The 27,606-nt window shown below is 40.3% G+C and overlaps 1 protein-coding gene across 1 annotated transcript in view; it reads right to left on the reverse strand.

The window, feature by feature from the left end:
- The window catches only part of LOC106650926 (acetylcholinesterase-like), a 104,074-nt gene that overhangs the window by 38,770 nt on the left and 37,698 nt on the right, over positions 1–27,606 (reverse strand). Inside the window, exons 2-3 of the mRNA XM_014369204.2 lie at positions 11,284–11,426; positions 2,441–2,593 (exon numbers count right to left, since the gene is read on the reverse strand). Of these exons, the coding sequence (XP_014224690.1) occupies positions 2,441–2,593; positions 11,284–11,426 (296 nt within the window). The remainder of the gene's footprint in view (positions 1–2,440; positions 2,594–11,283; positions 11,427–27,606) is intronic.

A 27,606-nucleotide genomic window follows, 5' to 3' on the forward strand; every position in this document is an offset into this window, starting at 1 on the left:
CGTTTATATAAATTTTATAGTATACATATAAATCCACAAACAGAAATGTCGTCAAGTAATATAATTATCGCATTTCTAATCATTGACGTTTCGAAGAAGTGTCGTTACTTGAGCTCAGCATCTTAAATGGTTCACCAATATATCGAAGCGCTTATTTTAAAAAAATACAAAACGCCAAAAAATATAAAACAAATTGAGCACCTAAAGTATACAAAAAGGCTCACGAAAGCGGCTTTATCTCGAAGAAAAATCGAGATTTTAGATTTTCAAAAATGCATTGAAACGAGGAGGAAAAATTCTTTCCAAAAATTGAATAATTTTTTTATTTTTTTATTTTAAGCCCCGGCCCCTAAGCTCTTAACGATCGCGCCCGATGGAATATTTTATGCGCGAGAAGCTTCCGATCGGTATTATTTCCACGCGAGAACGATAAAAATTTATTATTCCGTTTGAATATTTCATGAAAGAAATATGTGTCGCACATTTTTTTCTCACGCAAAACTGTATATATCACATGTATAATCTCATGTGCTATACAGCGGTGGTATATATGGGAACGTAGAATTTTTCAGAGAGACGGAGTAAAAAAAAAGTCAAAATTTCTCAAAGGCTCTGGCTTTTGTATTCGATCGCACTTCATGGGTGCAATGCTTCTCCTTGCGCGTACACATTTTCGCCTCGATAAAAACGAAGCAGCCTAGCAGCAGCTACTTTTCACAACTTTTATTAATTACGCCGAGAGCGTTCGGGTCTCTCTGTCTATCTTTCTATACACGCGACTGTATGGCATGAGCTTTCATCGTTCCTGCATGGGGTAGATAGAAACGCGCATTGACTCCAGGTTTGCTTCTCTGATCGCGGTATAGACGCACATCGCGATGAGAGATATAGAACGAGAGTGAGAGAGAGAGAGAGAGAGAGCACGAGCGAAAAAAAGGCTTAGACGACACGTATAGCACGCGCGGGTAGTTGTCAGTTGCTTATTCACAGAAAAAACTAGCCCGAGTAATAACGAAAAGAGCCGGCGAATTGCTACAGGGGAAAAAAGTGCCTCTCTGCCTGCCTGTACAGTTCAGCGCTCGCAACTGGAACGTGAAATTCCAGCTCCAGAAGGTTGGATGCTGCTGCTGGTATATATAGGTACGCGAGTGTACTACTGCTGTATATTTATATACAGCTGAGATATATCTATAGGAGCCGAGATGCATGCAGACAAGGACTATTACGCTACGATGAGCTTCTCGCTCGCGCGCAGCAAGCTTATGCAAGCCATTGCGGGTAATTAGTAGAGGTGGCAATCTATCAGAGAGGGCTAGATGCGCCCCTGTTTTCCCCTGTTTTCCCTCGTGCGCTAAAGAGGATGTCGTTATTCAGGCGACGCCGACGACGACGACGACGATGCCGCCGGTCTTAATCTTACTAACGCTATACTCTCCCGATGACTGCGCCGACGTATGTCTCCACCTTTTTTTTTACCATCCTCAATTCGCTGCTCTTCTTCCGTGCGCGCGCGGTAGTATATGTGCTTTGCAGACAGAGTCAGAGAATGTTTTCTATCTTTTAATTAAGAAAAATAAAAAGCTTTTATAAATGCAGATATACCCTTTACGCCGTGTAAAATGCCTCAACGTTCTCCGTTCTCGGGGCCATTTTAGAAAAGAGGATTACCAATTAAAAGCTTTTCTTTAGTGCACGCATTAATTTTAAAGAAACTCGACGTCGCTACGCTGATTTCGGCTGCAGTTATTCTCCTATAAGCTGCGAGGAGGCAAACAGAACTCTTCTATTCGCGCATTACCATTAGTTCTGACTCTAGAAAGCGACTGAGTCGCGCAAAGACGGCGCAGCGACGTCGTCGTTATGAAAACGAGATAAGCGCGCGAATGGCTGATTCGTATCATTGATAGCTCGTAAAAATGTTGGCAAACAATATATGCGCATATGCTCTTCGCTCGCGCAAGCTAGGAGTCGGTACTATTATACTCGCACTCGTAGACATTTTTGCCAACGACGCCCGCAGTGGCTGCAACGATGTGCACGAGCGAGCAGCTGGCTTATTCGTCTTTACTTTGCCCCACAGAAGCCGCGCAATCACGAGTACTTTTGTCGAGCGGTTTTCGGTGCCTCTCACCCCCTTTACTTGGCACTTGCACGTGAATCTCTCTATATATTATACGTATACACGCGGAGAAGTGCAGCTCGCAGAAAGTTTTAATCATCGAAATCAGAAGCTCCAATCGCTCCGGGCACCAGGAACGGGATCTTGTCCTTGAGTGCAGTTTATACTAGATTCGTGACTGACGCGTTATCTCGCCCTCGCGCAAGCCTCGCTCTTTCTAGAATCTCTTCTGCGGCTTGACATAAGGATGGATTTTATTATCTTGTGCTTTTAATAATCGTGCATTTGAATGAGAAACGGAGCGCATGGTCTCCTTCTTACCTGCGTGAAAAAGTAGTAATAGACATTGAGGCCGCGATCCGCCCAGATCTGGGCGAACTGTATCGACGGACAAATGAAGAAGTAATCGCCAACGATGTCGGCTATCATTCGCTGATACATGTACTTGTCCTTGATGTTCTCCCACTCCGTGTACTGAAACACCAGAAAAGAAAAAAAGGAAGTTAGAGGGAGAAATAGAAAATTCAAAATTCTTGTCTATCGATGACCAAAATTTGCTTATTTCTGGTTCATAAAATTGTACGTTTCGTGGACTAGGGCTCTTCTGTGTGCTACAGTGTTCGATTTATTGTTCAGTGCACATTCCACATACTGTATTGCTCATTCTTTGTCAAAAGAAATGTACCTTTTTACTTACTCTGTAACAATAGAATAATCTCATAGGCATTTCGCCATTGCGAGCACACGAGTTTTAGCATATACGCCATCTGTTGATGAATTAAGAACTTGAACTTCAAGTTAACTAAAGAATTTAAACATTAAAGGTTAATCTTCATCTTTTCAACTTGGGGTTAAGAATTATCAAGATATTTAACTAGTCTTATGGTTTCTTTTGAATGGTAGAGACTTTACTTTCGATAGCACACTTTTTATTTGTTCCATATTAATTTTTATTTTAGGATTAATACGAATTCTTAATTCTATAGTAACTTTTACTATATCAGCTTTTGTAAGTGTGTACGTGCGTGTGTGTTTGGTTGCGGGCATTAAATTTCAAAGGATGCATTTTTTCAGCTAATTTAAGTCCTTTTAGATCTACTACTGCTGCTTACTCGGGGTAATATCTTTACCGCACGCGCCAGAGGAAACGGAGAGCTCCGGGGACTTTGAAAAAATTGCTCGGCTTTGCTTGCAGATTTACTGTCTTTATTCTTCAAGTGCGCGCGGGCGCGAGTCAGAGAGAGAAAGAGAGAGAGCCTTTAGTCAAAGTAACTTCTCAAAGAACGATAAATTTTGTACTCCGAGACTTTTTATATCAAATCAGCTCTTGTACGACAGCTTTTCGATCGATAGTTATTTAAGCGACACTTTTTTCTTTTTTACTATCGCCGCGAAAATTTTGAGTCTTCGATTACGAGGTAAAAGGATTTTCGGGATTACATCACGTGCAAAGAGAAAATTGCGTACACCTTATTTACAATGTCAAAGTAATTAATTTGCGAGCATTAAAAGCGTTACACGTGTGTGCGTGGATGTCATATGCACAACGGAAACTTATTAAATTAAACGCGAAATGTCCAATCTTTGTACCCTCGTAAAGCATCGCATGCGCGCTCACCGGCGTACATAATATCAAATTGCACAACTGATGCAACGTTGCACGAAGCTCGCGCGCATGGTTATACATACTAACGGTCGAGCACCTCGTTATTACTATAATAAGTGGAAATGCTCGAGGTAAAATGCGCCGTCTTCGAAAGAAAAAAAAAATCAGTCGTGAGTAATACGCGCGAGGCCGCAGCAGCAGCCGCTAGGCCGCGTCAGCGTTTTCATTATTGTACGCGTACAGTATACACGTCCGCGTTCACAGGTGGTGTGCGGTAAAAGTATAAAAAAAAAATATGCCGGGATATCGTTTACAGAGAATGCGCCGCAGCCTTGCGCGAGTCATCCAATAATATCGCGCTCAGAGTCGCTTTGTCGTATTACAGCGGTGCACCGCTCAATCTTCCGAACATCGCCCGAGAAGAGAGATCTTTATAATATATTGGATGAAGGGCTCGTGCCTGGAATTTGTCTTATCACACTAGCGCAGTCGTTTATTGGATCGAATATCGCGCGAACGAAAAAAAAATAGAAAAGAAAGGATATTTTCCTTTTCTAATGCAAGCGACGCGCGGGATGATTGATTATATGGCGCGTCTTCCTTTCTGCAAATTTCATCAACCCGTCGCGCGTGGTCGACACGTCTCAATATGCTCAGGTAATTACCTCGTATACATATAATAGTCGCAGTCAAATCAAGGGAGAGTACATACATTGCCATTTATAAGGAGATGCGGTAGACAATCGGCTTAAGGTTCGATAATTAATTAAGCGCAAGAGGCTCGTGTATATATAGCTCTCTCTCTCTCTCTTTCTCTTGGAAGAGCTGATGCTTCTCGCACAGCTCTCGAGAATTACTTTCCGTTTTACAAGCTGTCTCACCTAATTCTACTATACTCGCCTCTACTTTCGTCTTTCTGCTCTCTCGCTCTTCCTCTTCCTCTCTCACTCTCTCTCCCTTATTCTAGCAATCGCTTTAAACTTTCTCCTTTACACCCCGGCGCTCTAAGTAGTGGTGCAGCAGTGGCGCACACACACATACACGTACACGAGATTTAAACAGACATCGCGTAGTGTAGTCTGTAGTTTCGTGACGCTCGTTTCGCTTCTTTCTTTTCGTCGAGTCTTGCCTCTCGTATATTATCTCGTGACTGCATTATCTATGCTAACTAACAATGCAATTGGGACTAAGATAAACACAATGCAAATCGAAGCTTAGTTTCAATTTGTCGCATTTCCAAAATCAATCTCTAGTGTTTAATTAAACTCTCGCTTAGAAGTCGATTGTATAGTGCAATAAGCGTAAGATGATTTCAGTTAGAAAGTAACTGCAATTACGAATTGAAAAAAATCTCAGTTATGAGTAGTATAAATGTTATTTCGTAAAAACATCTTTGGAATGGATACGATCTAAGAAAAAAAAAGAGAGACGAGAAAAAAAATCACAAGATCAACGTGTACGTAATCGGATATGCGATTCGGCCGAGTATCTTACCAGTGCGGTTGCTCATCGTCGGTGGGCTTCTTTCGACTTCGATGATAGAAAAATTCCAAGAGGATATCGTCCAGTTGCTTACACACATTCACCAACCCACACACACGCGCATAGATGGAGGGTACGAGAAAGAAAAGAAAAGAAAAGAAAAAGAAAACGATACGCCCCTGGCAACAAAGTAGATGGATGTACGGTTGAAAGCTCTATTCAGCTTGACCCATTTATCTCGTCCATCACCGAGTCCTGTGTATCTTGAACTTAAGATGGACTTTACACGTGCTTCTCGCGAGCAGTGCGCTCACCTCCCCTGATATTGTGGACTTTTTTGTACGTAGTTTCCCTAACTTTTCAGCCCCTCGCGCTCTCATGAAAAAGCTTCAATGTATGTTTTGATGTGCGTGTGTGTATTTTTCGATGGCGAACGTTCTTTATTCTCCGATAACTTTAAAATGACGCGAGTTCACTTGCGCTTTCGAGTTTTTATACATTTTAGTTTCAACATGAATTTCAAATCCTTTCATTTATTTGGCATTCGCGAGATTTTAACAAAGGTAAAAACCAACAGTGCATTGTACAAAATGAATACATTTTGCTACTTTTAATTCTATATGGTAGGTAAATTTTCATTTTCTGAATATATTCTGATGGAAACGAAGAAGAAAAAATATTTCAGTCAAAAACATGTAATATCATCTATACTTTTTTTTCAATAACAGCTAATCGAACTGAAAAATTGCCAATTGGCCATTCCCATATTTACTAATGTAATCAATAAATCGAATGAAAAAAAGTCGAACTTCCTCTTGAAATCCTGAACATGACTAATGCTTTCATTGAATCTCGACGCACTGGACGCTCAATACGTATGAAAAATGTCCGTTAAATCGTTTCTTGTTCCTTTTTTTTCGCTATTTTCTATCTTTTCTTCTAAGTAATTTCGAACTGGTAAATGTCTTGGGAAAAGCCTGAAAAGCTTTTACGACTCGTTCGAGCAAACAGAGAGCGAGAGAGAGGAGTCCTAGCTATCTTTCGCTTTCTTTTTCTCTTGCACTGAAACGGAGAGGCGAAAGTACCCTTTTGAGTTCTGTACTTTAGTTCCATTATATTCGCAAAATCGTCCAAGTCGTCGGGGGCAATCACTGATGTGGGACCTCAAGGCACCGCTGCTACCTCGCTCAATGTGTATCCAGTGGGTTGTAAATTGAGTTATCACGAGCGCGCGCGCTTACATGCGAGCCATCATATAGGCCGTGTACTCGTCGTCACCCCTTGTCATTATCTTCATTCCAAACACGATTGTAAAAATAGAGAAAAAAATTGTAAAAGACTCGTGCAGTACACCCTCGAACTCTCATCACACGCGGTAATATTTCATTACTTGCCCTCGCGGCCGCCGCGCGTATATATAATTTAAAAGCAAATTTATATTTCACCGTTTTGATGTGTAAACCACTACTGGCTTGATACGGGATCTCTGCTTTTTTGCTACTTTCAGTTGATTAGCATTTTAATTAAATTAAAAGTACGAATCTAATTATATCTGCGCGCACCACCTTGCACTCGTTTTCAGCCGGCGCCAGAAGTAAAAATAATTCGCGCGCGCGGATAATGAGAGTGTCATTACACTCTGATTTGAGACTGTAAATTTACACGCACAAAAAAGCTTTGTCATACGTGTACCGCCGCAAATCGTAGCTGGCTTTTCAAATGCAGAACGACGGCAAATTTCAGCCGTGCACTGGCAATTATAAGTACACGACAGGAAGAAAAAAAATAGATAGAGGCTGCAAAAGAGGTCGTTGTCGCTGATTTGCTTTCCCAACGTGGCATCAGAAACATCTGCCGGGGTGCGCGCGTATATAAGTACACAAAGATCACGTACACAAAGGGTCAAAGCTTAAATATTCCAACGCGCGTATAATATCAGAGCTCGAGCGCGCGCGCGAGTATACGCGGGCTTGCGCGCGTGATGGAGAGACACGAGACGACACGAGCAGGTATGCGACGCCGCAGCAACAGCAGCAGCAGTAGCGTGATAGCTGCGAGAGGAGAAAAAGCTCGCGATGAATATGCTGGACAATGACGTTGCTCTTTGACGCCCTCGGGCGATGCGCGTATAATGGGCAAGTAGTAGTCGTAGGATGCAGCTTCTTTTTTGTGCCTGCTGCAGCTCGTGCCTCGTCTTTTGAACGCGCACCAATATTTTCCAAGCGCTGCTTTTGTTTACATGCTATGCGAGTAAACAACGCTGGTCATCTTATTATATTCTTTAAATCATGCTACCACAAGTTTGAAGCTAAATCCTCTGCTAAACATCAGCTCGGCTGGAACGGGAGGTTGCTGGTTCTTTCGCGATGCTTCATTGAAAAATGTGCGGAAATCTTTCCAAACAAATTTAATTTAAACTTGATCAATTGTCGATGCAATTTCAAGAATTTTATGTATTCAATATGAGTAACTGTGAAACTATGATTATTCCGTTAGTTCATACCTCAATTTTTTTGCGAATTTACTCTCCACGACGAGCGTACTCGAAGACGTTTCACTTAAAAATATAGCACGTGTTTGGGGCAGTTCGACGATTACAATCTCCAGGAGCTATTACGTAGGTAGTTTCATTTTTTAAGACCTATAGACACGCGACAGGGCCCACATGTGGGTTAAGCGAGAAAATGACGTATGTGCGGCGTACATAATGGCATGTATCACGCTTCTCTGTATAGGAGGTGGCAAGAGATAGCTCGAGGCTGTAGGCGAACTAAGTCTCGTTAAATGGCCTGAATGTGCAGCAGCCTAAGGGTCGGAGTCATCGGTCCAGGTGCACTTGACTTTATTTGCTCGCACATATATACACATACGACAAACTTACGACAAGTTTTAGGCTCAATGAATACGAGCATCTCTCCTCTCTCTCTTCTCTCTTTCTCTTTCTCGATGTGTACGCGCGCGTGAGGTAATTTATGGAACTATATGTACGTATATACGCACACAGAATGCATATATTGAAACTTTGGATGGAGGCTCTGTGAGTCATGCTTCTTACGTGTTTAAGCTGCTACTACTATCTGCTGCTGCTGTTGCCGTTTGCAGTACCGCTGCGTGCGAGTGAAAATTTCAAATCAACTGCTGCCTGATGCAATACGCTGCATGTGTTATTAAATTGAACTTTGCGAGATCGAATTAAGATTTTATACGATTAACGAGTCTAGTATTTCTGGTCTGAAGCTATGATAAAGAAGTTTGGTAAATCTCCGAAACAATTGAATAATTTATAAATGAATCGCAATTGGTATACATACACTGCTAAATCGATCGGATATTTCTACGCGATGATAAGTGTATACTTGATTATTAAGAGTATTCGTGTGTCTAATGGACTTATTTTCTGATTTTTTTCTTTATGATTTATCAAGCTTAACCTTCTGCATTAAAGGTAAGCAAGTATGTGGATTATGATTTATTATATGCCATTTATCAAAATCTTGACATTCGATATTCTTTCTATTCAAACATTCAAATATTATCTTGTCTCGCGACGTGGGAAATAAATCCATGACCGGTGTAATTTGCATCACGATCAAATCTTTTAACTGAGAAAAAATGTGATTTTCCGAAATTCTTTAAAAAAATCGCAAATATTTAACTTGTTCCTAAATCAGTGTAGAATGACTCAAAAGTAAAAGTGACCGTGAGCTTTTTGGTTGGGAATTGTCCAAATTTTCAGAAGAAAATCATTTCAAAGTGATTGGAGCCACCTAAAGACGTATAGAGTGGAAAAGATTTGAAAAAAACACAAAACAAGAAATCTAATCGAGTTCGAACCGGACTTTCATTTCCAAAACTACGTAAAAAGCTTTCTAAGGATGTCAACTACTGCCTGATTAAGTTTTGTAATGAACCTTAAAGTGTAACACTATGTAGACAATGTGTCGAAAAACATGAAAAAAACGTCAAAAAATGGATGTTTGTAGCACTATACGCATTTTGGGCCTATTATTATAAAAATTATTTTTATGTTAACCAAAAAGCTCACTATTACTAGATATCTGAATCGGTGTTTCAGAAATTTTTTCATATTTATAAGAATACTTATTATTGGGCATTTTTCTTTGTGTACTTTTTGTGGTTATTTTTCACATTATGTCACTGCTAGTTAGATTACCCCCACAAGTGACACAGATTTAGAGGCTGTTGCTTTCTAAGCCAGCTCCGAAAATATCCTCCAGCGTCTAAAGCATGACCTCCCTACATCGCCTGACTGTTAAGTTCAGTAGGTAGGTCCGAGACGAAATGCATAGGCTTTGTTAGCAAAACTTAATTCGCTATACTTCCATTGTTCATCTTTGATTTAGAAATTCTTGATGAATTTTATTCCCTTCAAAGTAACAGACTTTAATTAAATGTGAATTAACTATGTAATTTAGTGAAATATCTTTCATAATTGGATTTGCGTCGGAGAACAATTTTTCAGAAAATCACGCGTGCAAGTAAGCTGCAGTTTTTATTTTATTTTCCACTCAGTGCCTCATTAAACCACTCATACGTGCAACGTTTGTCATCGGAGCTGCGTCGTCTTATCGTGCGGCTAGCTCGTCGTATACGCTCTCTCTCCCCCCGTGGCCTTGAGTTATTGCTCTTGGCCAGTGCCGAGGTCTTTGACGTTTGCTGCACTAGCTGCCAATTAATTAAAGTAATTAGCGCGTCGGGTGAGGGGCGTTGAGAAAGAAAATCGCTCGGGCGCCTTTTGCTCGCTTCGCCGCTCTAATAAGTGCTCTCGGGGTTTTCTCGCACAGCCCACTGGATTCTCTCTCGTTCTCTTGAACCTTCGGCCGGGCAACTTCTATAACTGTATACAGCGCTTTTGTACGATATATATATACACGTGCTCCGTTCTTTTCTTCCATCTCATTCGTTTTATTTCTCTTTGCACGGTGAGAGAGAGAGAGAGAGAGAGAGAGAGAGAGAGAGAGAGCAGTGGCAGCTCGCATAGCTATACACTTCTGAAAACGACAAGTACCGCATATGTACGTGCATGAAGGAACGAAGGATAGCCAGCTCTGAGCGACTGTGGCTTGAGATAAAACCTCTCCTATGAGCTATTAGCCAAAGTACAGATGCTTGAGGTCAATTATGTTTGTAGTTGGCTCAATGATCCTCAGAAGCGTGATTTCCTCTTCCGTTCGTTGGGTCCTGTTGTTGTTATGTACAATGACGTTACTTCTTTGTAGCGTGACAATTAATCTAGAGAGAAATTTTTTCTATACTTGTAAGTATTCAATGTCATTTTATTTCCTTCACATTTGCCAAGTTTCCATTAGAGATAATTGGAGCAAGGATAAAATATCATTTTTCTTTCTAGCAAATAGATGAAATAAAAGGAAAAAAATTAATGTACAAATTGGCGCAAAAATCATCCCCGCTAAATATCAAATTATCATAGTCTCTAACTTTATCCTACTGTCAGCATAAAACCGTTATTTAACTCCAGCGTAGCGTACTGTACCGAATCTAAAGGATAACGTTTTACCAAATGTGAGTGTGTATGTGTGTAGATACACACCACGTGTGCCAGTGGAAAAAAGAAAAAGTTTTCTGCGGTCTGCTCTTTTTTTCGAGAGCTCTGCTGGCCAGGCTCGAGTGGTCCGCTCGACGATTTACACGGGCGCACTGCAGTGCACTTTGTTATTTTATCATACACGGTAAATTTTGCACGCGTCTGTTGACACTATACTTTCTGGAATTCTGCAGCTACCGGTCATGTCACTCGCGATTTCGGTTTTAAAACGACACTCGCGCGCACGTGTGCGTGTTTCGTTTTTTGGTGGAGTCAAAAAAAAAGTTGAAAATTATACGACGTTTGTGTAGTAGAATTGCGTCGGTGCGCGCTCGGCTGCTTTAATTTCTAAAATGTTTCGAATATACAGTGTCCGCGTGCATGGCGGACAACATTTTTTCTAGCGATGGCAAACACTCGCTCGCCAAGGGTGAACAAATAGCAGAATGCAGAGTGTACTTTTTGTTTTACGAATTGCGCTCGTCGGAAAAATGATAAGTAAATTTTTACCTGAAAAGCAATTGCATCTCGTTCGATCCTCGAAAAGTTCTTGAATATCGTATCGATGATCTGTAAAAACTTGCTGCGATCCAGTGCACTTGGATTGTCTTTTTCAAAGTGATCGATAAAGTCGTAAAGTATGAAATACGTTCCTGTAACACAGAAAAAGAAAACATAAAGAGATGTAACAATCGCCTGGTATTTTATTCGCAGCAATAAACTTTATGTACAGCAGTATATATATTTTTCGATTTCTATCAATAAATTGGTATATAGTACGTAGAAAATTTAGTTGCACGCAGGAGATTTTATTCGGGCTTTATGCTGTCCAAGGGAGTGATAGAGAGACAGAGAGAAAGACTTAAACATACATTGCGCAACCTCAAAAACAAAATTGGGTATCGCCCAAGCTTATCGCGCGTCGAGATAAAAAAGCTTCGGACAGCTTTTCCGAGTTTGCAGCAGGGCACGCGAGGGATTCTTTCCACTGTAACTTTGCACAGTCGTGCTTTTTGCATTTACTAGCTCCATGCTGAAAGTACTCATTAACGAGCTCTTTCGGCGCGGAGGATTAAATTATTATTCGCTCAGCGCGGGTAAAAGTGAAAAATTTGTTAGAGCTTTTCGGTTGGGTATATTTAGCAACAATTTACTAAACGTACATTAGGCTTTAACGACTAATTCATTCGAGTCGTTTTGGATTAACCGGAAAGTAGCGAATAAATAACTCAAAGATGGCGGAAAACGCATTACGTGTTATTTGAATTCGATTTGGGAAGACATGAAACATTTCGCCGTTCGGGTATAATGGCTAAAAATGCTATAAAAAAGATGGAACGTGCGTTTGTATCTTATCTCTGAGGATAACACCGACTTTTTGAAATTTTTTGAATCGAGTCAACCAATACACGGGTGAAAAAAAATATCGAAACAAAAGTAAAACAAAGTTCATTGGCGATCAAAAAGTATGGACTGTCCGAGCTGCTCCACCTCTGTGCAGTCGTAATTCGCACAAGTGAGTGTCCAACAGAGACTCCAGGCTTCAAATTTGATTACGATAAAATGTCGACAAGAGAATCGCTGATTGAAAGCATCGCGTAGATAGAGAGAGAAAGAGAGCGTGTGTGCGGCAGAAAGAGATAGAAAGAGAGAGAAAAGTAAAAAATAGATTATCTCGTCCTATCTCGTGAGTGCGCTAACAAGTCCTCGATTTGCTGTATACTCTCCTCTCATTCGTAGAACATTGGCTCGAGACTGGCTCGAAGGGGCAAAGAGAGAAAGAGAAAGAGAGAGAGAGAGAGAGAAACGACTCGTGCAATTCTCATTCGGAACTCGTGGCACGCACACGTTTTCTTTGCGTTCACACGCCTCAAGAAAGTGAGAAAACGTAGGAGAAAGAGATGTACGCTCGTGTGGGTTCTGACGCAAAAAAAAAAAGAAGAAAACGCTAGGAACCAGCAGCGGCACTACTACTGCTGCTGCTGTTTTCTTTTCCTTTCATACTTTTCTCAACGCTATAGTTCGATTCTTTCTTTGGAAGTGCTTCGAGCAAATAGCCACTACTGCAACAGTAGCGCTGCAATGACCGTGTACGAAGCTTGTCATTCCATTCATTGCACATTAATTGCATGAGCGAATGGGAGCGATTGAGAGTTTCGACTGTTTGAAATAGGTTCGAGTGGTTTCGTATTAATTTTTAAAAACCAAATGAATGGAAATTTTACGTTATTTGAACTGCGATACGGTACTCGAAACCAACGTTCGGATCGCCGAGTCTAATTTAAAATATTCAAATTATATACCGAACGAGGAAACGAGGATAGTAATGATAATAATAACAATCGTCTCTTTGGACATTGTTTGAAACATTCTTTCATTCTTCTTAACGAGTCTTTGCGCGATGAAAGTTTCTCCTCGAGAAAATGAGGCGTCGTCGTCAAGCCGCGTGACCAAAATATTTTCATTCTTTCTCTTTCTCTCTCTCTCTCGCTAGATATGCGCACGTTCGGCCTTATCTTTTACGCAAAACTTCACAAAATCCACGAGCGTAATGGGAGCTCCTCTCGGGTCGTCTGAGAAATCTCTTTTAGACAATCAAGCCGCGCACCAGCACCATCAGGACTACTGCCTTGCCAAAGATGTCCCCTAACATACAGTAGCAGTAGATATCTGCATATATACGTATATATTGTACGTAGACACGGAAACCGAGTGAGAGAGGCTCAACAGTCGGAAGTTTTCTCTCTCTCTCTCTCTACTCATGACACTCCATCCATTCGAAATCCAACGGCGCAGAACTTGAGCTATATTTACACCGCTGACAAACTCGAAGATTCCGCAAGAGCTAGGCGAGTAGTATAGAGTATACGGTATGCGTACTGCATATACGTAGTACGCGACGCGGGCGGGTGCCTTTGGTCGGCTCCATGGACTTGCATGCCGGAAGGAGGTTTAACGCCAAACTAGGTCAAACGTATAGTTATACGTGTTACGTGGGGATGCCCTGTGTTGCTGGGAGGGAGGATTCGGAGAAAGAAAAGGTGCGTGTCGTTCGACGCGTCTTATATTCATTTTTCACTTTTATTTATCTCCGAACTACTAAGCAACTCCTTTTTTACAAGTAATTCATAAATTTGTTAAAGCTTATTTCTCTCCTCTCGCTACAGTTAAGACGGCTCGAAAGACAGAAGAGCGAAAGACGCAAGAGCTGTCTAGGACCGCTCATATATGCGTTTACGTGTTTGCAAAGTATTGTATATGCATGCGTCGACGTACGCACGCGTATACTTCCATAGCTCATTCGGATTCACTTCATTTTTGCTTTAAGTGTTACTATTTCTTTTCTTACTATGTTTTTTCTTCCTATTTTTTTCGATGTACTTTTATTCTACTTAAATTCTCTCTCAGCAGCCACCATCGTTATCTCTTTCTCGACGGTTCCTGTACGACAAGTGCTTGCCGATGCCTGTGAAACGCTTCGAAGATAGTAACAAACGAAGTCTTAGAGCTGCTAGAAACTTTTACTGTCAATCATTCTTCGCTTTACACGCGCTATTATGCAGTATAATTTGTTTGTGCTTGAGTAACGGCATAAATAAGTTTAAAAAAATACAGACGCTTGGTATATTACAAAGATGAAAATTTTTACAATATTCTTAGATCAAATTATGTAGTTGAAAGGTTGAAGTTTCTTTAAACTTTTTCATTTACATCTAAAATAACAAAATTCAATTCAAGTCAATTGCAAACAATTTTTTAAACGACAGTTTTCAATCGTGCCGATATTTTGGATTATCGAAATGGTACTATATGTTACAAAAAAAAGAAACAAAAGAGAAGAAAACGTTAAAAGGAACTAGATTAGATGTGTATAGCAGTCTCGAGAGGGCCAACTTTCCCGGAATTCCCAGAGGTGTACAAGTGCCTAGTGCGGGCTGGCGCGTAGCAGTGTCAGTATAGCTTTTGCGTGTGCGAGTGGAGCTATAAAACCCGAAAGCAGACATCATTGGTGACGAAAAATCTGCGAAGCGACTCGAGGGCTGCGAGAAGAAAAAACGGAAACAAGCGAGCATACTTACATAAGAACAAGGCAAAAAGCTCGTGTCTGCTCGCTGAAATATGGAAGGAACAGTCGGAGTCTTCAGTAATATAGTAGTAGTAGTAGTAGCTGGTGCGCGCAAGCGGTAACAAAAAAAAAGCAATCGAGATAGAAAATATGACGATGGAAAACGAAAGACATTTCGAGTGAGAGACGCGTTGTGCCGAGAGTGAGCCGTAAGTCAAAGATCTTGGGGGCATCCCCGAGAGAAGGAAGAAAGACGAGAGGAGTCAGAAATTTCGAGTGCGCGTCGCAGCGACTGGAATACGCGCGCGCAAGAAACGAAAGTATATATGAACTCGCGAGCGTAAGTAAGTCCCTTCCCGCGGAAAAACGAAAAGCGTTATAAGTTTTTCGCGTGCGCGAGCGACATTTTAAATGAGCACGATGGATACATACGGGCAAAGACGTATAACAAGAGAGTACTTTGTCCGAATAGACATGCGCGCGCTCCGCGCGAGAGAGAAGGTCGCGTACTTCTTCCACATTCTTTTTATTCTTTTCGTTGTATTTTTTAGCCCCGAGAAGCGTCGTCGTCGTCGTCGCGAGCGTGACAATACAGAAGAATGAGAGAAATAAAGTAGAGTGTGTAAAAGTTAGATGAAATGAAAAGAAAAGTTAGATGAATACAAATGAAAAATGCAAGCGCGCGAACGAGCATAGACAATGGTTTTTATCACCAAGGATGAATGAATTTCTCGAGCTTTCACCTTGGCCACGCGAAAATGCCAGAGGTGTAGAAAAGCGATGAATAATAAATAACGGCATAGTTAAGTTGACAGTAAAGCGTCGTAAGAGCCGCCAAAAGATAAAGAAAAGATAGATAAGATTTTGAAACAAAGAAAGGGAGAGAAGGGGGGGGGGGCTGAGAAGGGTCAGCTTGGAGGAATAAATGACAGATAAACAACGGAAAGACAAGTAAAATTATGTATGACACTGCTGCATAAGTCAACAAGCAGCTCGAACAAATCAAGCGACTGAATGTTGGATGTATATACAAGCGATATGATACTGAAGGACAAGCCAAAGAGTATCATGAAAAATTCAGACTGCAGTTCTGGAATAATAGAAATAAATGGGAGCCTTAGCGCGGATGCATTATGCAGTTCAGGTTTTCGTATTCTTTTTTCGAAAAAAAAAGATGTAGTAAATCGAAAGTTAAATGCCGTTTCTTATACATGTAATACTAAGGTAAAGTGGCGCGGCTGTCAGATGCTACTTGGGCGAGGAGGAGGAAGAACGAAAGGCGGCGGAGGATGCCGTGTGCGCCTGACGGAATAGTACCTGTGCACGGCAGCCCAGCTAATACCCGTGTCTAGTACCCTCCCTGTGTGTATGTACACTATATATATACATATAATAAACTCGCTATGTATAGTATGCAGGTATACGTGGCCGGGATATGCACGTGTCCCTGCCCCGCGGGCTCGCGCAGCCGAGTCACTATCGATTCAACACCGGCAACTTGTTGGTTCGGCTCCTGCCCCTGTGTATACCTGCCGCTGCTTACTCCCAGCTAATAAATCTATCTATATATATAAAGCAGAAATGATGTCTGTTTGTATTTTATGTTCTTAAAAACTACCCGTACTATCGTTTTAAAATTTTTACCATACATTTACTATACACCACTGTGAAGGTTTCTACGATCTTAGAATACATTTTTCTTTTTTTGTTTTTGACTTTTGAATTTTTTTCGTTTTTTATCACTTCGCACACACTCACCCGCTCCCCCACTCTCATCGCACCCTCACATTCAATGCTCATCGCTCATCGCTCATTGGTGATATTCCACAATTTTCAAAAAAGTTAATCCAGAATTCTTCAGTTTAATCGTTAAAAGGCTTTGTTTAAATTTCCCTTTCATACGCAAAGAAAGTTGTCGTTGTCGTGCGTCAAATCTTCTGTCATTCCTAATTGTCCTACCCTCAAGCACTTTTTTAAATATATTCCTGAATGTCTTTTTGCATAAAAAGGCTAAAATATTAATTTTTTTTTATAAATATTCTCCTACTCTTTGAAATTTAACGTGAGCGAAGCCACGACGGGTACCGCTAGTCCTTTATATACCTCGTAACGAGGCTCTCTTTTATTTTTATTTATGCGTATGTAAAAGCTGGGATGTGTTCGTTGCAAATGAATTGGGATATTCATTCCTATCTCAACTCGAATAGACTTTCGCCAAGTTTCGCAGGGAAATAATTTTTAATTTTTTACTTCACAGAGCAATCAACCCAATAGATCGATGGGCTTCCAATGGATACCCTGTTATAAATACCTAAAATGGTCTTATGATCCTAATATGGTCCAGGAAATCATGGTTTTTTGATTTAATTTCAATTAAAATCAATGCTATTCTTAAAAACTAATTTCAGGAACCATTGGATTGAGCTAATCATAGGGGACTTTATCATTATGTGCCAGTAGTTTCGAAAAAATCATAGACAACATCAACAATCTTCTAGTCACAATAATCACAGTCCTAAGGCAGAATATATATTCTTCTCAAAACAGTCCACTTGAATGATCATATTTTAATCAAACGAACTGATAAAAAAAGGTTGTAAGATTTACTCGAATACTCGAATCATTAAAAATGTCATCCAGTTGATCTTGAGACTTTTCACGTCAGCAGAACGAAAAGATGACGGAAATTGTTTGCCCCCGGCTACATTCGCTAAAGTCAATACTGCAATACGGCTTTTAAATGTTAAAACGATAGAAGCGAAAATTTTCCACACGAAAAATAGAATCAAAACGAGTCGCTTTATAAATCTTCAACTGAAAAGGAAACTGCAATTATTCTGTGACGCATAGTATTTTGAGAAAGCTAGTGCTGCATAAGATAAAAGAATGAATCATGTTCTCTCTCTCTCTCTCGAAGCAAAGGGAAATGCGACTCAAAGGCGCTTGTTTACTTCTTCTCGCGTGCTGCAGGACGCGTCGATGCCAAACGATGTCGTCACACAGACGTGTAGCGCGCTAAAGCTAAAGATAGAAATGGAAAAAGAAAACATCCGAAACAATGAGGAAACGCGCGGCAGCAACAGTAGCAGCACTGCCCGATTACGTGCATGCAAACCCGTGCACTTTCATGCAATATACATAAGGCATAATCGAGTCGAGTGCATGGCCAAAACGACGCTTTTTCCTCGCGACGCACTGCTTATATTATACGTACATGTAGATATCAACAAAGGAGGGGGCGAGGCGTGAAAGTGAGAAAACTCCCCGAAGAATATCCCTGACCTGCTTTTACGAGTACAGCGTCGCGTCTGAGGAAGCCAGCAGCAGACCCTTTTTCTTTTTTTTTTTTTTTTGTATAAACAAAGCTTTAGCGCGAGAAAAATACGAATAAAACATGGACGAAAAAAGCACGAGCGTGTGAGCGAGAGGGAGAGAGAAAAGTGTCAGCAACCATTTACACTAGTAATAAATATCTAAAAAAATGTTCTTCTCGCGCTCCAGAACGGCAGTATAATTTTTATGTGAGCGCGCAAAACTGTTACACACGGATGAAACTGTGTATAAATTATAAAAAAAAAAAAATATCGCGCCCCAGACCTATAGCACACAAACACGAGCGCTGCTTCGCTACGTTGCTCTAGGCAAATAAGTATATAGATCTCGGAGAAAAAAAAGCCTCGAGAAACGGAGAAAGGGTGTGCTTGTGCATGTACGTGTATGTGTGTGTGTGAGTGTGTACGCGCGCGAGTTTTTCCCCGAGAGCGAAGCGGATATTTATTTGTTTCCGTAAAGTTGAAAAATAAATTCATAAAGAATGATGCCTTTATTCAGCGCACACGCATACGTGCAAAAAAAGCAGAGTTAAACGTATATAATATACACATATTGGTTTACGTTATATGTATATATTATGTTTTCTACAGATGGGCTCACACACAGACACACACAGAGAAACGCACAATACGCAAAAGTTGCTACAACACTACTGCGCTACTCGAGGCTTTAGGCTGAGCGCATGCAATTTTCCGAACCGCAATGTGGTTTTATGGCATTCCTCTTTTTTTACTCACTTCCGAGCATTGTTTACCACGTCTACGTTTATCCGAAGCAATAATTCACGGAACCCGCTGTATATTTCATTTGTGTTATAACTTTTAACGAGCGTCATGATGCAGTGTAAAAATTTATTTAACAAAATTTAACTATGTTTACATTTCAACAATAAAGCGTACATTAACATTTGAATCTCTCTCGCGACTCGCGGAGCTAAATTCAATTCCCAAATGACCCAGTGCTGCACTCGAGAGAGTTAAGTGCATCGACGTTTGCTTTCATTTTCGAGTGCATAATACAAGCTCTAAGATTTTCCTTCTCGCACTCTTTGCTCAGCGGCAGCAGCGTAAGATCATGGCAGGCAACGTTTCAAACTTGTTCGCCGTACGGCGTGTACACTCTACTATGTGTATATGCATGCTCTTTTAGTTTTAACGATTTTAAAGTGGATGTAGTAGCTAGCTCGGTAGCTAGCTGCTACTGCTGCGGCGTCGGGTGCTGAGCCGTCCTCTATTTCACGAGTATCGACCGCGTGTGCGGCTTGTTTGTGCGCTATTTATACCCTCGCTCACTCGCTTGTTCGCTCGCTCTCTCTCTCTCTCTCTCTCTCTCTCTCTCTCTCTCTCGCTTTAGGAACCAAAGAGGCAAAGTTCACCGAGAAGCTAACTTCGAGGCTCGCGCGCGCGCGCGCCACATGCGCCGCTCCAAGGGGGGCTATATAGCATCGGTTGTAATCGACAAAGCAACGAGGAGAGACCAAAGAGTAGGAAAGTTTCCTTTGCCAAAATATCCGACCGGTCCTCTCTTGGGCCATTCACATCCGATCGTATGGAGATATGTATATACACGCTCGAGCTAACCAGGAAAACATTCGGATAGTATATGATAAAAAAACTTTTATCTATATCGTGTCGTCTTAACAAATATCTCGAAACGATGCGGCAGATTTTTCTAGTTTTTGTTTTTTTTTAGAAATAATATTGAAAAGTTTTGACTAACCCTGTGCTCGTTTACATAAATATACTCGTATTTAAAAGTTTGAAAATGATTAAAATGATTTAAAAATTCATAAGAGACCTAAAATGAACTATTAGATCTTTAAAGTTCATGAAGGGAAACAAAACAAATGTCAAAAAACTAATTAGTATAAATTAAATATGTACTACTTGTTGAAATTTGTATTCAGAGTCACGCGTCTTTTTTAAAGTTCTGGAAATCTCTTCACAATACATACTACAGTGTATGCATGAGCAATCACAGATAAAATTTTACGAAATTTGAATTTTAAAACTTCGAAGGCGGACAAAAGTTTACAGGTACCTTTCTGAATAAAACACAAGTAAATTCTTTGAATGTCCCGTGTAATTGCTTTGCGAATTCCGAGATTTTCGAAAAATTCAAAATTTCTTACGTTTTTTACGTTGCGTTCTTATCTTCTTCGGTAATTTTTGGGAATTAACTTATTTGAAATGAAAAATCTTACTTTTGCGATTGCTCATCCAACTATTAATTTCAAGTATTTTTTCGAAAAGATCAAATACCAAATTTGTATTTCTTTATTTTTTTAGCATAATTTGAGGAAGCACAGAATTTACTTACACTATGTCGATTGTTATAATCAAAGTATTAGTCTGAACTTTAAAACTTCATTAAAAGATGCCTAACGACCAATAAACTATCATTTAAAATGTTTCATAATACATTAACATCAGTTTGTTTGTTTTTAGCGATTTTTCTGTTACAATTGAGATAAAAATATTAAGTTCACTTTAACTGAGCTAAAAATGACAGTTCAACTGTTTCAAAAAGTTTTGACCAGGTTTAAACCACTTCAATTCGATAATATTACTTTAAGACTATACCACTAGATGGCGAGGCCTTTATCTATAAATCTGCAAGTGTCAAAGTCAAAATAATTGTATAAGTCAAAACACGGTTTCATGATATTTGTTATTTCAATTTTTGAGAACGTTTTCTCACTCTTTTCAAATATAAAAAAGAGAAAGGCCTACAAGTGAAGCCGCGTAAAACGACCTATCATTGGCTGATAACACTGACAACGACGCCCGACTCAATATGAGCACCTGCGCTGCTAACTGTCAACAGACAAAAAACAACGAATGAAAGAAATTGACGCGCGCGAAGCGCGTTTGAAACTTACTATTTCTGAATCTTAAGGGCTCAAAGGGGGCTTAAATAATTATATACAGGAGTCCCTCGTTATACGCGGATTTATTATCCGCGGAATTCGTTATCCGCGGTTAGTCGATTTGCGCCTATCCCTTCGTATCCACGGGTCGAGTCTTGTTATCCGCGGATCGAAGATCGTGATTTTTTTTCGGACGTATCTATATTCAGTTTAAATTTGGTTAGTGCACTGATGGAAATTTACGAACTCCGTCATGAAATCCGCTGTGGTTGGCTCAAGAATTATAGGATTTCATGAAACAAGACCACATTTTACCTGAGACAAGTAATTTTTCGTCATGCGGCAAGAAAATCAAGAATTCTTTTCTTGTTTCAACAAAAAGAATTTTTTGAAAATTTATAAATTTATTTAAGTATGGCTTCTTCTAAAACTCCGTCGAAAACTGCCTCAAAAACCACCGGTGGATCAGACTGATGATGCACCTGAACCGATTTTTGATTCAAAACTGATTACGTCGAAGTTATGGATCGAGTTATTCGAGCAGGTGAATTAACAATGACTCATGATCCAATAATGACGCGTAGCTCGACTTTCAAACACTACTGTGATTTAGCTGCACAAATTTATGAAGAAATGCACAAAGATATTTTGAGACGAGCAAAGCAGAAAAAATTAACCGATTACTTTAAAAATTAAACATAGAATTGCATATATGTGTTGTAAATATAAATAAACATATATGAATAGATAAACTACTCAATATATACGTTTATTTGTAGGTAAAATGTACATATAAACTGTGCTTTCTCGAGGTTGAGGAACGTAACCCTCTCTTTCCCATAAGAGTAAGGTCTTATTATCCGCGGTTTTGTTATACGCGGTACTTTTGAGGAACGTAACCCCCGCGTATAATGAGGGACTCCTGTATATAATTATTTAAGCCCCCTTTGAGCCCTTAAACTAACCTCAAAAGACGAATGAAAAAATAAATACGCGCGGAGCGCGTTTGAAACATACTAGTGCTTCCAAATTGAAAAAACTATGTCGTAGACTCGAAAATGAGATTTGGAACCAGACTTCGTAGGAAAATTTCGGTTACATATTTGGAAACTACATCGAATTACCATCAAATGTTTGTATGTGTAGAAGATGGCAATGCAGACTAAGAAAGGAATGTACTCTCAGTACATCCTCTTTTCATTTGCTTAAATTGAAGAATTATTATTATTATAAATAGTTTATCAATATTTTTTTCATGAGGGAGCCGTTTCCAATGTATTGGCAGCGGTTTTATGTTGTAGTAAAAAATTTTTATAAAATGGCAACAAAATGTGGAGCATTTTGGATCCATAAAATTTTCGAAACAACGTTACATTTTTGGTCAGTATACGTGTAAGAAACTTTTTTCTTGGTCAAAAACTAGTCATGAAATGTTAAAAATTTCTACCATTAAAGAGCCTGTCAGAAGTTTAAATCAATTTAATTCGTACTTCATGATTAGATGTATACATTATCTTACATACAATTATATTACATTATACATACATACATTATATTAGATTATAAAATTATCTTCTTCATACAATTCTCAAAATCTGACATTTAATTACTTTTCTTAGTATTTTTGTCATATAAAAATTGTAAAAAAAGACGACGGGAATGTCCGTTTCAAAGGCACCATACTAGAATAAATATAATTGCAGGCAAGAGCGAAACAAACTTGCATGAGGTAAAATAAGAAACGTGATTTTTCCATCTCGCAACAACACCTCAGCTCAGCTGGGGATGCTCCAGTAGAGTCAAAAGATTTGTGCAATGTAACTTATACATATACGCGCGCATACACAGTTCTCCTGTTACTTCGTATGTACGCTTACACTAGTATTCCGGACGCGCTCCAATTGTGACTCTTTTTTATCTTTTTTTTCTAGTTTTTGTCTACTTCCGTATGTTCTTGTGTACACCCAGCAAATGAACGAACGAGAGCCGTAAGAAGTTTTTTCACCACTACTAGGCGCCGTGCAAACGTGCATGCCCGTTGGGATATCGCATCGTGATAAAAACTTTGCCGCACGGTCATCCTGTGTATAGTAGCCAGAGAGAGGGAGAGCGCAGACTGCGGTTTAACCGGAATCATTACCACAACAGCTCAGCAAGTTTACAACAGCGGTGGCGGCGGTGGAGGAAGCAGCAGCCGCCTCTCGAAGATCTAATAACACATAATTGATTTTTTTCCTTTTTTTCTCAGGCTCTTTTGTGCCGATGAGCAGGAAAATTCGCTCGCCCCGCAGCAACTCTTTACGCAGCTTGTACCAAAAGTTATTATTAATAATTTGGCCTTGAAAATTAAGTTTATCCAAGAGTTCTGTGTCTGATGAAAGCTTCGTTTAACGAAATTTCACGATTGTACTTGGATATTCATGGAAAGACGAAAATAAAAGGTGAGAGAGAGAGAGAGAGAGAGCCAGCATAAAGTAAAGCAGAACTTGATGCACAAAACCGGATAATGAGTTTTCATTACTTTTCTTAGTTTTGACCTTTTGTTCTCTGTTTATTTTCCCATACTTTGAGAACTTGGTCTCTACAAATGTTCCGTAACATTTATCAGCTTAGTTAAAACGAGTCAGAGAGAGTCTCTCACACAAGTGAGAGAGAATGAGAGAAAGCAGAGGATACTTTATTACTCTTAATTCATCTAATATAATCGTAAAAAGTACGTAGCAAAGGATGAAAAATTACGGGATAAAAATGAAGCCCAGTGAAAAATCTGATAAAAGATCCGATTCCGGCGCGAGGAGAGAAGAAAGCTAGAGAGAAAGTGAGACAGAGAGGGCTAGGTCTGGAGCGACAAAAGCTGCGTCGTGGCAGAGGAGGAAAAAGTTAGAAAAGCAGCTTGCTGAATCCAGGCGTACGTGCGTGGAAAGCCAGACGAGGCCCTGCTTCGTATGCCGCGTACGGCGGACGTTGGCCAAAAGCAAAAAGATCACATTTATGTACATACATGCGCACCCACATACACACACACACACACACACACCCACACAGAAACATACACATTTCACTGCATCTGGAAGTGTATATATGTACGTATACGTAACCAATGTAAAGCTTCTTCTTGTCGTGTGGCTTCGAAATGCGCTTCACTTTGCCGGGCGGCTTCGCGCTCGAAGTTTATGTCTTTATACCCAGACGCCCCCTCCTCACTCTACTTGCGCGCGGGTGGCGGTCGCATGATCGGCCATCCATCAGAAGTTTACTCGGAGCGATTTTCGCTCTTCGATGCGATGCCAGCCAACCAGCCGAGAGAGTTCGATGCCCATATTTTTACGTTCAGCTGCCAACGCGCGCGGCACTGAATATCTCAAATAAGTTCGGTGCGGCGAAAAATTACGACGCCGAATTTCCAAGTGGAGGATTTGCATTTGCTTGGAGCGAGGAAAAAAAACATCTTTGATGTAATTTATCGATGCGCTGGCGCTAAAAGGCAAGAAATTAACGTAATATGTATGCACGATAAAAAAGATCGAGCTTATATTCGTCGTGGGGCAGTTTTCTCTCTTCGCTTTCTGCCCTTTTTTCAATCGACTAATCGAGACGAAAGATACGACGACTGGATGTACGTATAGAAAAACGAGAGACGCGCAAAATTGTGGAATATAGATAAGGCAACGCCGCGTGGCCGATAGAGTATTGTAGAGAGATAATTGGACTAACTCGCGCCTATATGCGTGTACGAAGCACTGCCCCCCATAAGCTATACGTGTCTCTCTACCCTCGGCACGTGTGTGTCTATGTATGTATGGCTTTTCCGTCTTTCTCGCATATTTTATTTGACGCGATTCTCTATTTATATGGAAATTCGCGTGAAAAACATGAAATGGAAATTGTAGCTTGTGTGTGGGTGTGCGAGTATACAGTGCAGCGTTGCACAGTGGCAGTGTTGGGCTCTTTTTACATATCTGTGCTATACGCGGATTTATATATTCTATATATACATTAGCGCTGCGAGTATATTTCTCATCCCCCACCCGCCACTCGCGCCTGTGGAGATATGCGTGCGCGTACCATATCGGCGCGTATAGTTTGTGCATGTGTATACAGGGGAAAAAAAGGACGTGCACGTGGTACTGCGCGAGTGGGTTATGGCACTGCTGCGGTATCCTCACGTATGCATTACATGACTATTTTATGTGCATAAATCGTATTATTATCGACGGCGACGCCGAGTGCACGACCAAGACATCGACGCGATGGATCGCAGTCATTTCGGCCGCGCATATACTATACGTACAACAATGGAACGAGATCAGCTGCAGTAGAAGTGTCGGTGCTTCTCTGAATAATCTAAAATTACTGACATTAGTGCATCTATATGCACGTGCATTAAACAGATCGTTGAATTATCGATTTTTCAAGACATTCGCCAATAACCTCGGCAGAGCATGGCAATGATAAAACGACGAAACTCCGGGGCACGAATCATGCCCCGAGACCTGCGCGAGCATTTAGAGTTTGAAAGGAATTTAAATCCAAATAGCAGCGAAGGGATTACACTCCAAATGCCTCTATTTTTCAGCTAATTATGCAAATGCATTCTGGTGTGTATATGTACCGCCGTTAAAAGCTGCCTCGCGAGAGCCAGCTGCACGTGTATACATACGCGTACGGAGCTGTTGGAAAATCCTCGCATTTTTAAATGTACGCACAAAAACGAAAAAGGAGGCACCCGTGGGCGCGTGTTTGTGTACACGTGCAGCGCCGCGCGATTGAATCGACCGGAAAAATTCAATGGTCGTTGAACTATATGCACCAAGTTTTATTCGAGCACTTGAGATTTCAGTGGGCCGAACAAGTAAGTACATCCCGCACCCTCGAAGCACAGATACTTCTCTGGCTTTAACTTTATCGATATATATCTACCGATGAAGCCTCGTCGAATTTTCATGCGCCATTATGAAATCGGATAATAGCTCAATTTTACCTATGCGGTATGTTAAGATTAGCAAGCGGCAGAAATAAACTCAGAGCCGATCGCCTCTCGCTCCAACCGAAGCGTATTTAGAAATTTAATTATAGCTTCACTATATAAAATTTATGAAGTTGTTGTACAAAGCTTAAAACGCATGTGCGGGAGCTCGGACTTCATTATACGCAAATCAAATGAAAGCAATGGGTACACTCTTGAAAAATTGACGTATCGATTCCACGCAAGCCGAGATATACTGTGTACGTATAAGAACCAGAACGACTACTAGTGTATTAAATTGTAACGAGCTACCTGCTCGTCGAGGACATGCATGATAATACATATATACACGAGTGAGTTGCCAGATTATACATTATGTACTTGAGGCATATATATGTGCGTATGTGTGTCTGTCTGTGTGTATGTGTGTGTTACGCATATGAATACTTGATACGTCGACGACCACGAACTTGAAGTAGTCGCGCGCTGCGCTATCTAATTGCACTTGAACGGTGTATTCATAGATTTTGCTCCGAGCGTGGTCACTTAATTATACCTCATATATTCCAAGTGAATGGAAAACGCAAGAGCCACTGCAGCTTCTTCGCTGCGCACGGCAGTGGATTGCCATTGTGTCAGGGGAAAAAAATCCAAGAGTTATCGATCATTCGTTGAAGTCGTAGATTTTTCATAGCGTTAATAATTAATATCTTGGCAATTTTTGTTCTCATCGATATAAAATTAATTTGAATCTCGATTCTGGATTGCTTTTTATGGATATCGTTTCTCGTAATAACGTGATATAATCGATTTGACCTTGAGACTTTTTTACAATCACTATAATTAACTTAAGTGCAACTTTATTCCGTTCACTGATTAATTCAACGAAAATCGTTATGATAGTTATAAAAAGTTCCACTTACACATAATAATACAATATATGTTCTTTTTCTTTATTATACTTTCTTTCATATCAGTTTTAATTGGCGTTATCGCAATATTTTCATCTGCGACAGGCTGTGACGTGAACTGCAGAATTAAACTTGGCTATTTTCGAATTTCACGTTATTCAATTGTTGACGTAATTTAGAATAAGAAATCCAGTTAGAAATCAAATAAAATTCGAAAAATAAAAACGTTTTTCTTGTCATTATTTTATGAAATGTGTAATTCTGGACTCCGAAGTGGTACTGCAACTACAATATATTTCTGACTGCTATGTTTGTATACGAATTAATACCTAACGTCCGTTTTGGACAAAAATAGCGGAATAAACTGGAGCACACCGGTTAAATCGAGCTCTCTGCCGCGTTTGTCTCTCACATTTACTTGAATAACTAAAATGGGTCCGATACGTGTCGCAGCTACAATTATGTCAGCCACTGGCTACTCTCGACTCAATTGCAAAATCATCCATCGAAAGGTTAAAAAGATCATATTCGACCCGCGAGGATTACAACGGTTTCTTTTATTCCCGCCGAGCGCGACGTAATAAGTTTTACACCCGCGAATATATCTCTGCTTTGTTTATTCAAGTGCGTCAAGTATTATTGGATTGATTAGAGTCACGTGGCAGTCGTATACGGTTATTAAATAACG

The sequence above is a fragment of the Trichogramma pretiosum genome, unplaced genomic scaffold (genome assembly GCF_000599845.2).
Source record: "Trichogramma pretiosum strain Unisexual culture from Peru unplaced genomic scaffold, Tpre_2.0 scaffold19, whole genome shotgun sequence".
Taxonomy (NCBI): Eukaryota; Metazoa; Arthropoda; class Insecta; order Hymenoptera; family Trichogrammatidae; genus Trichogramma; species Trichogramma pretiosum.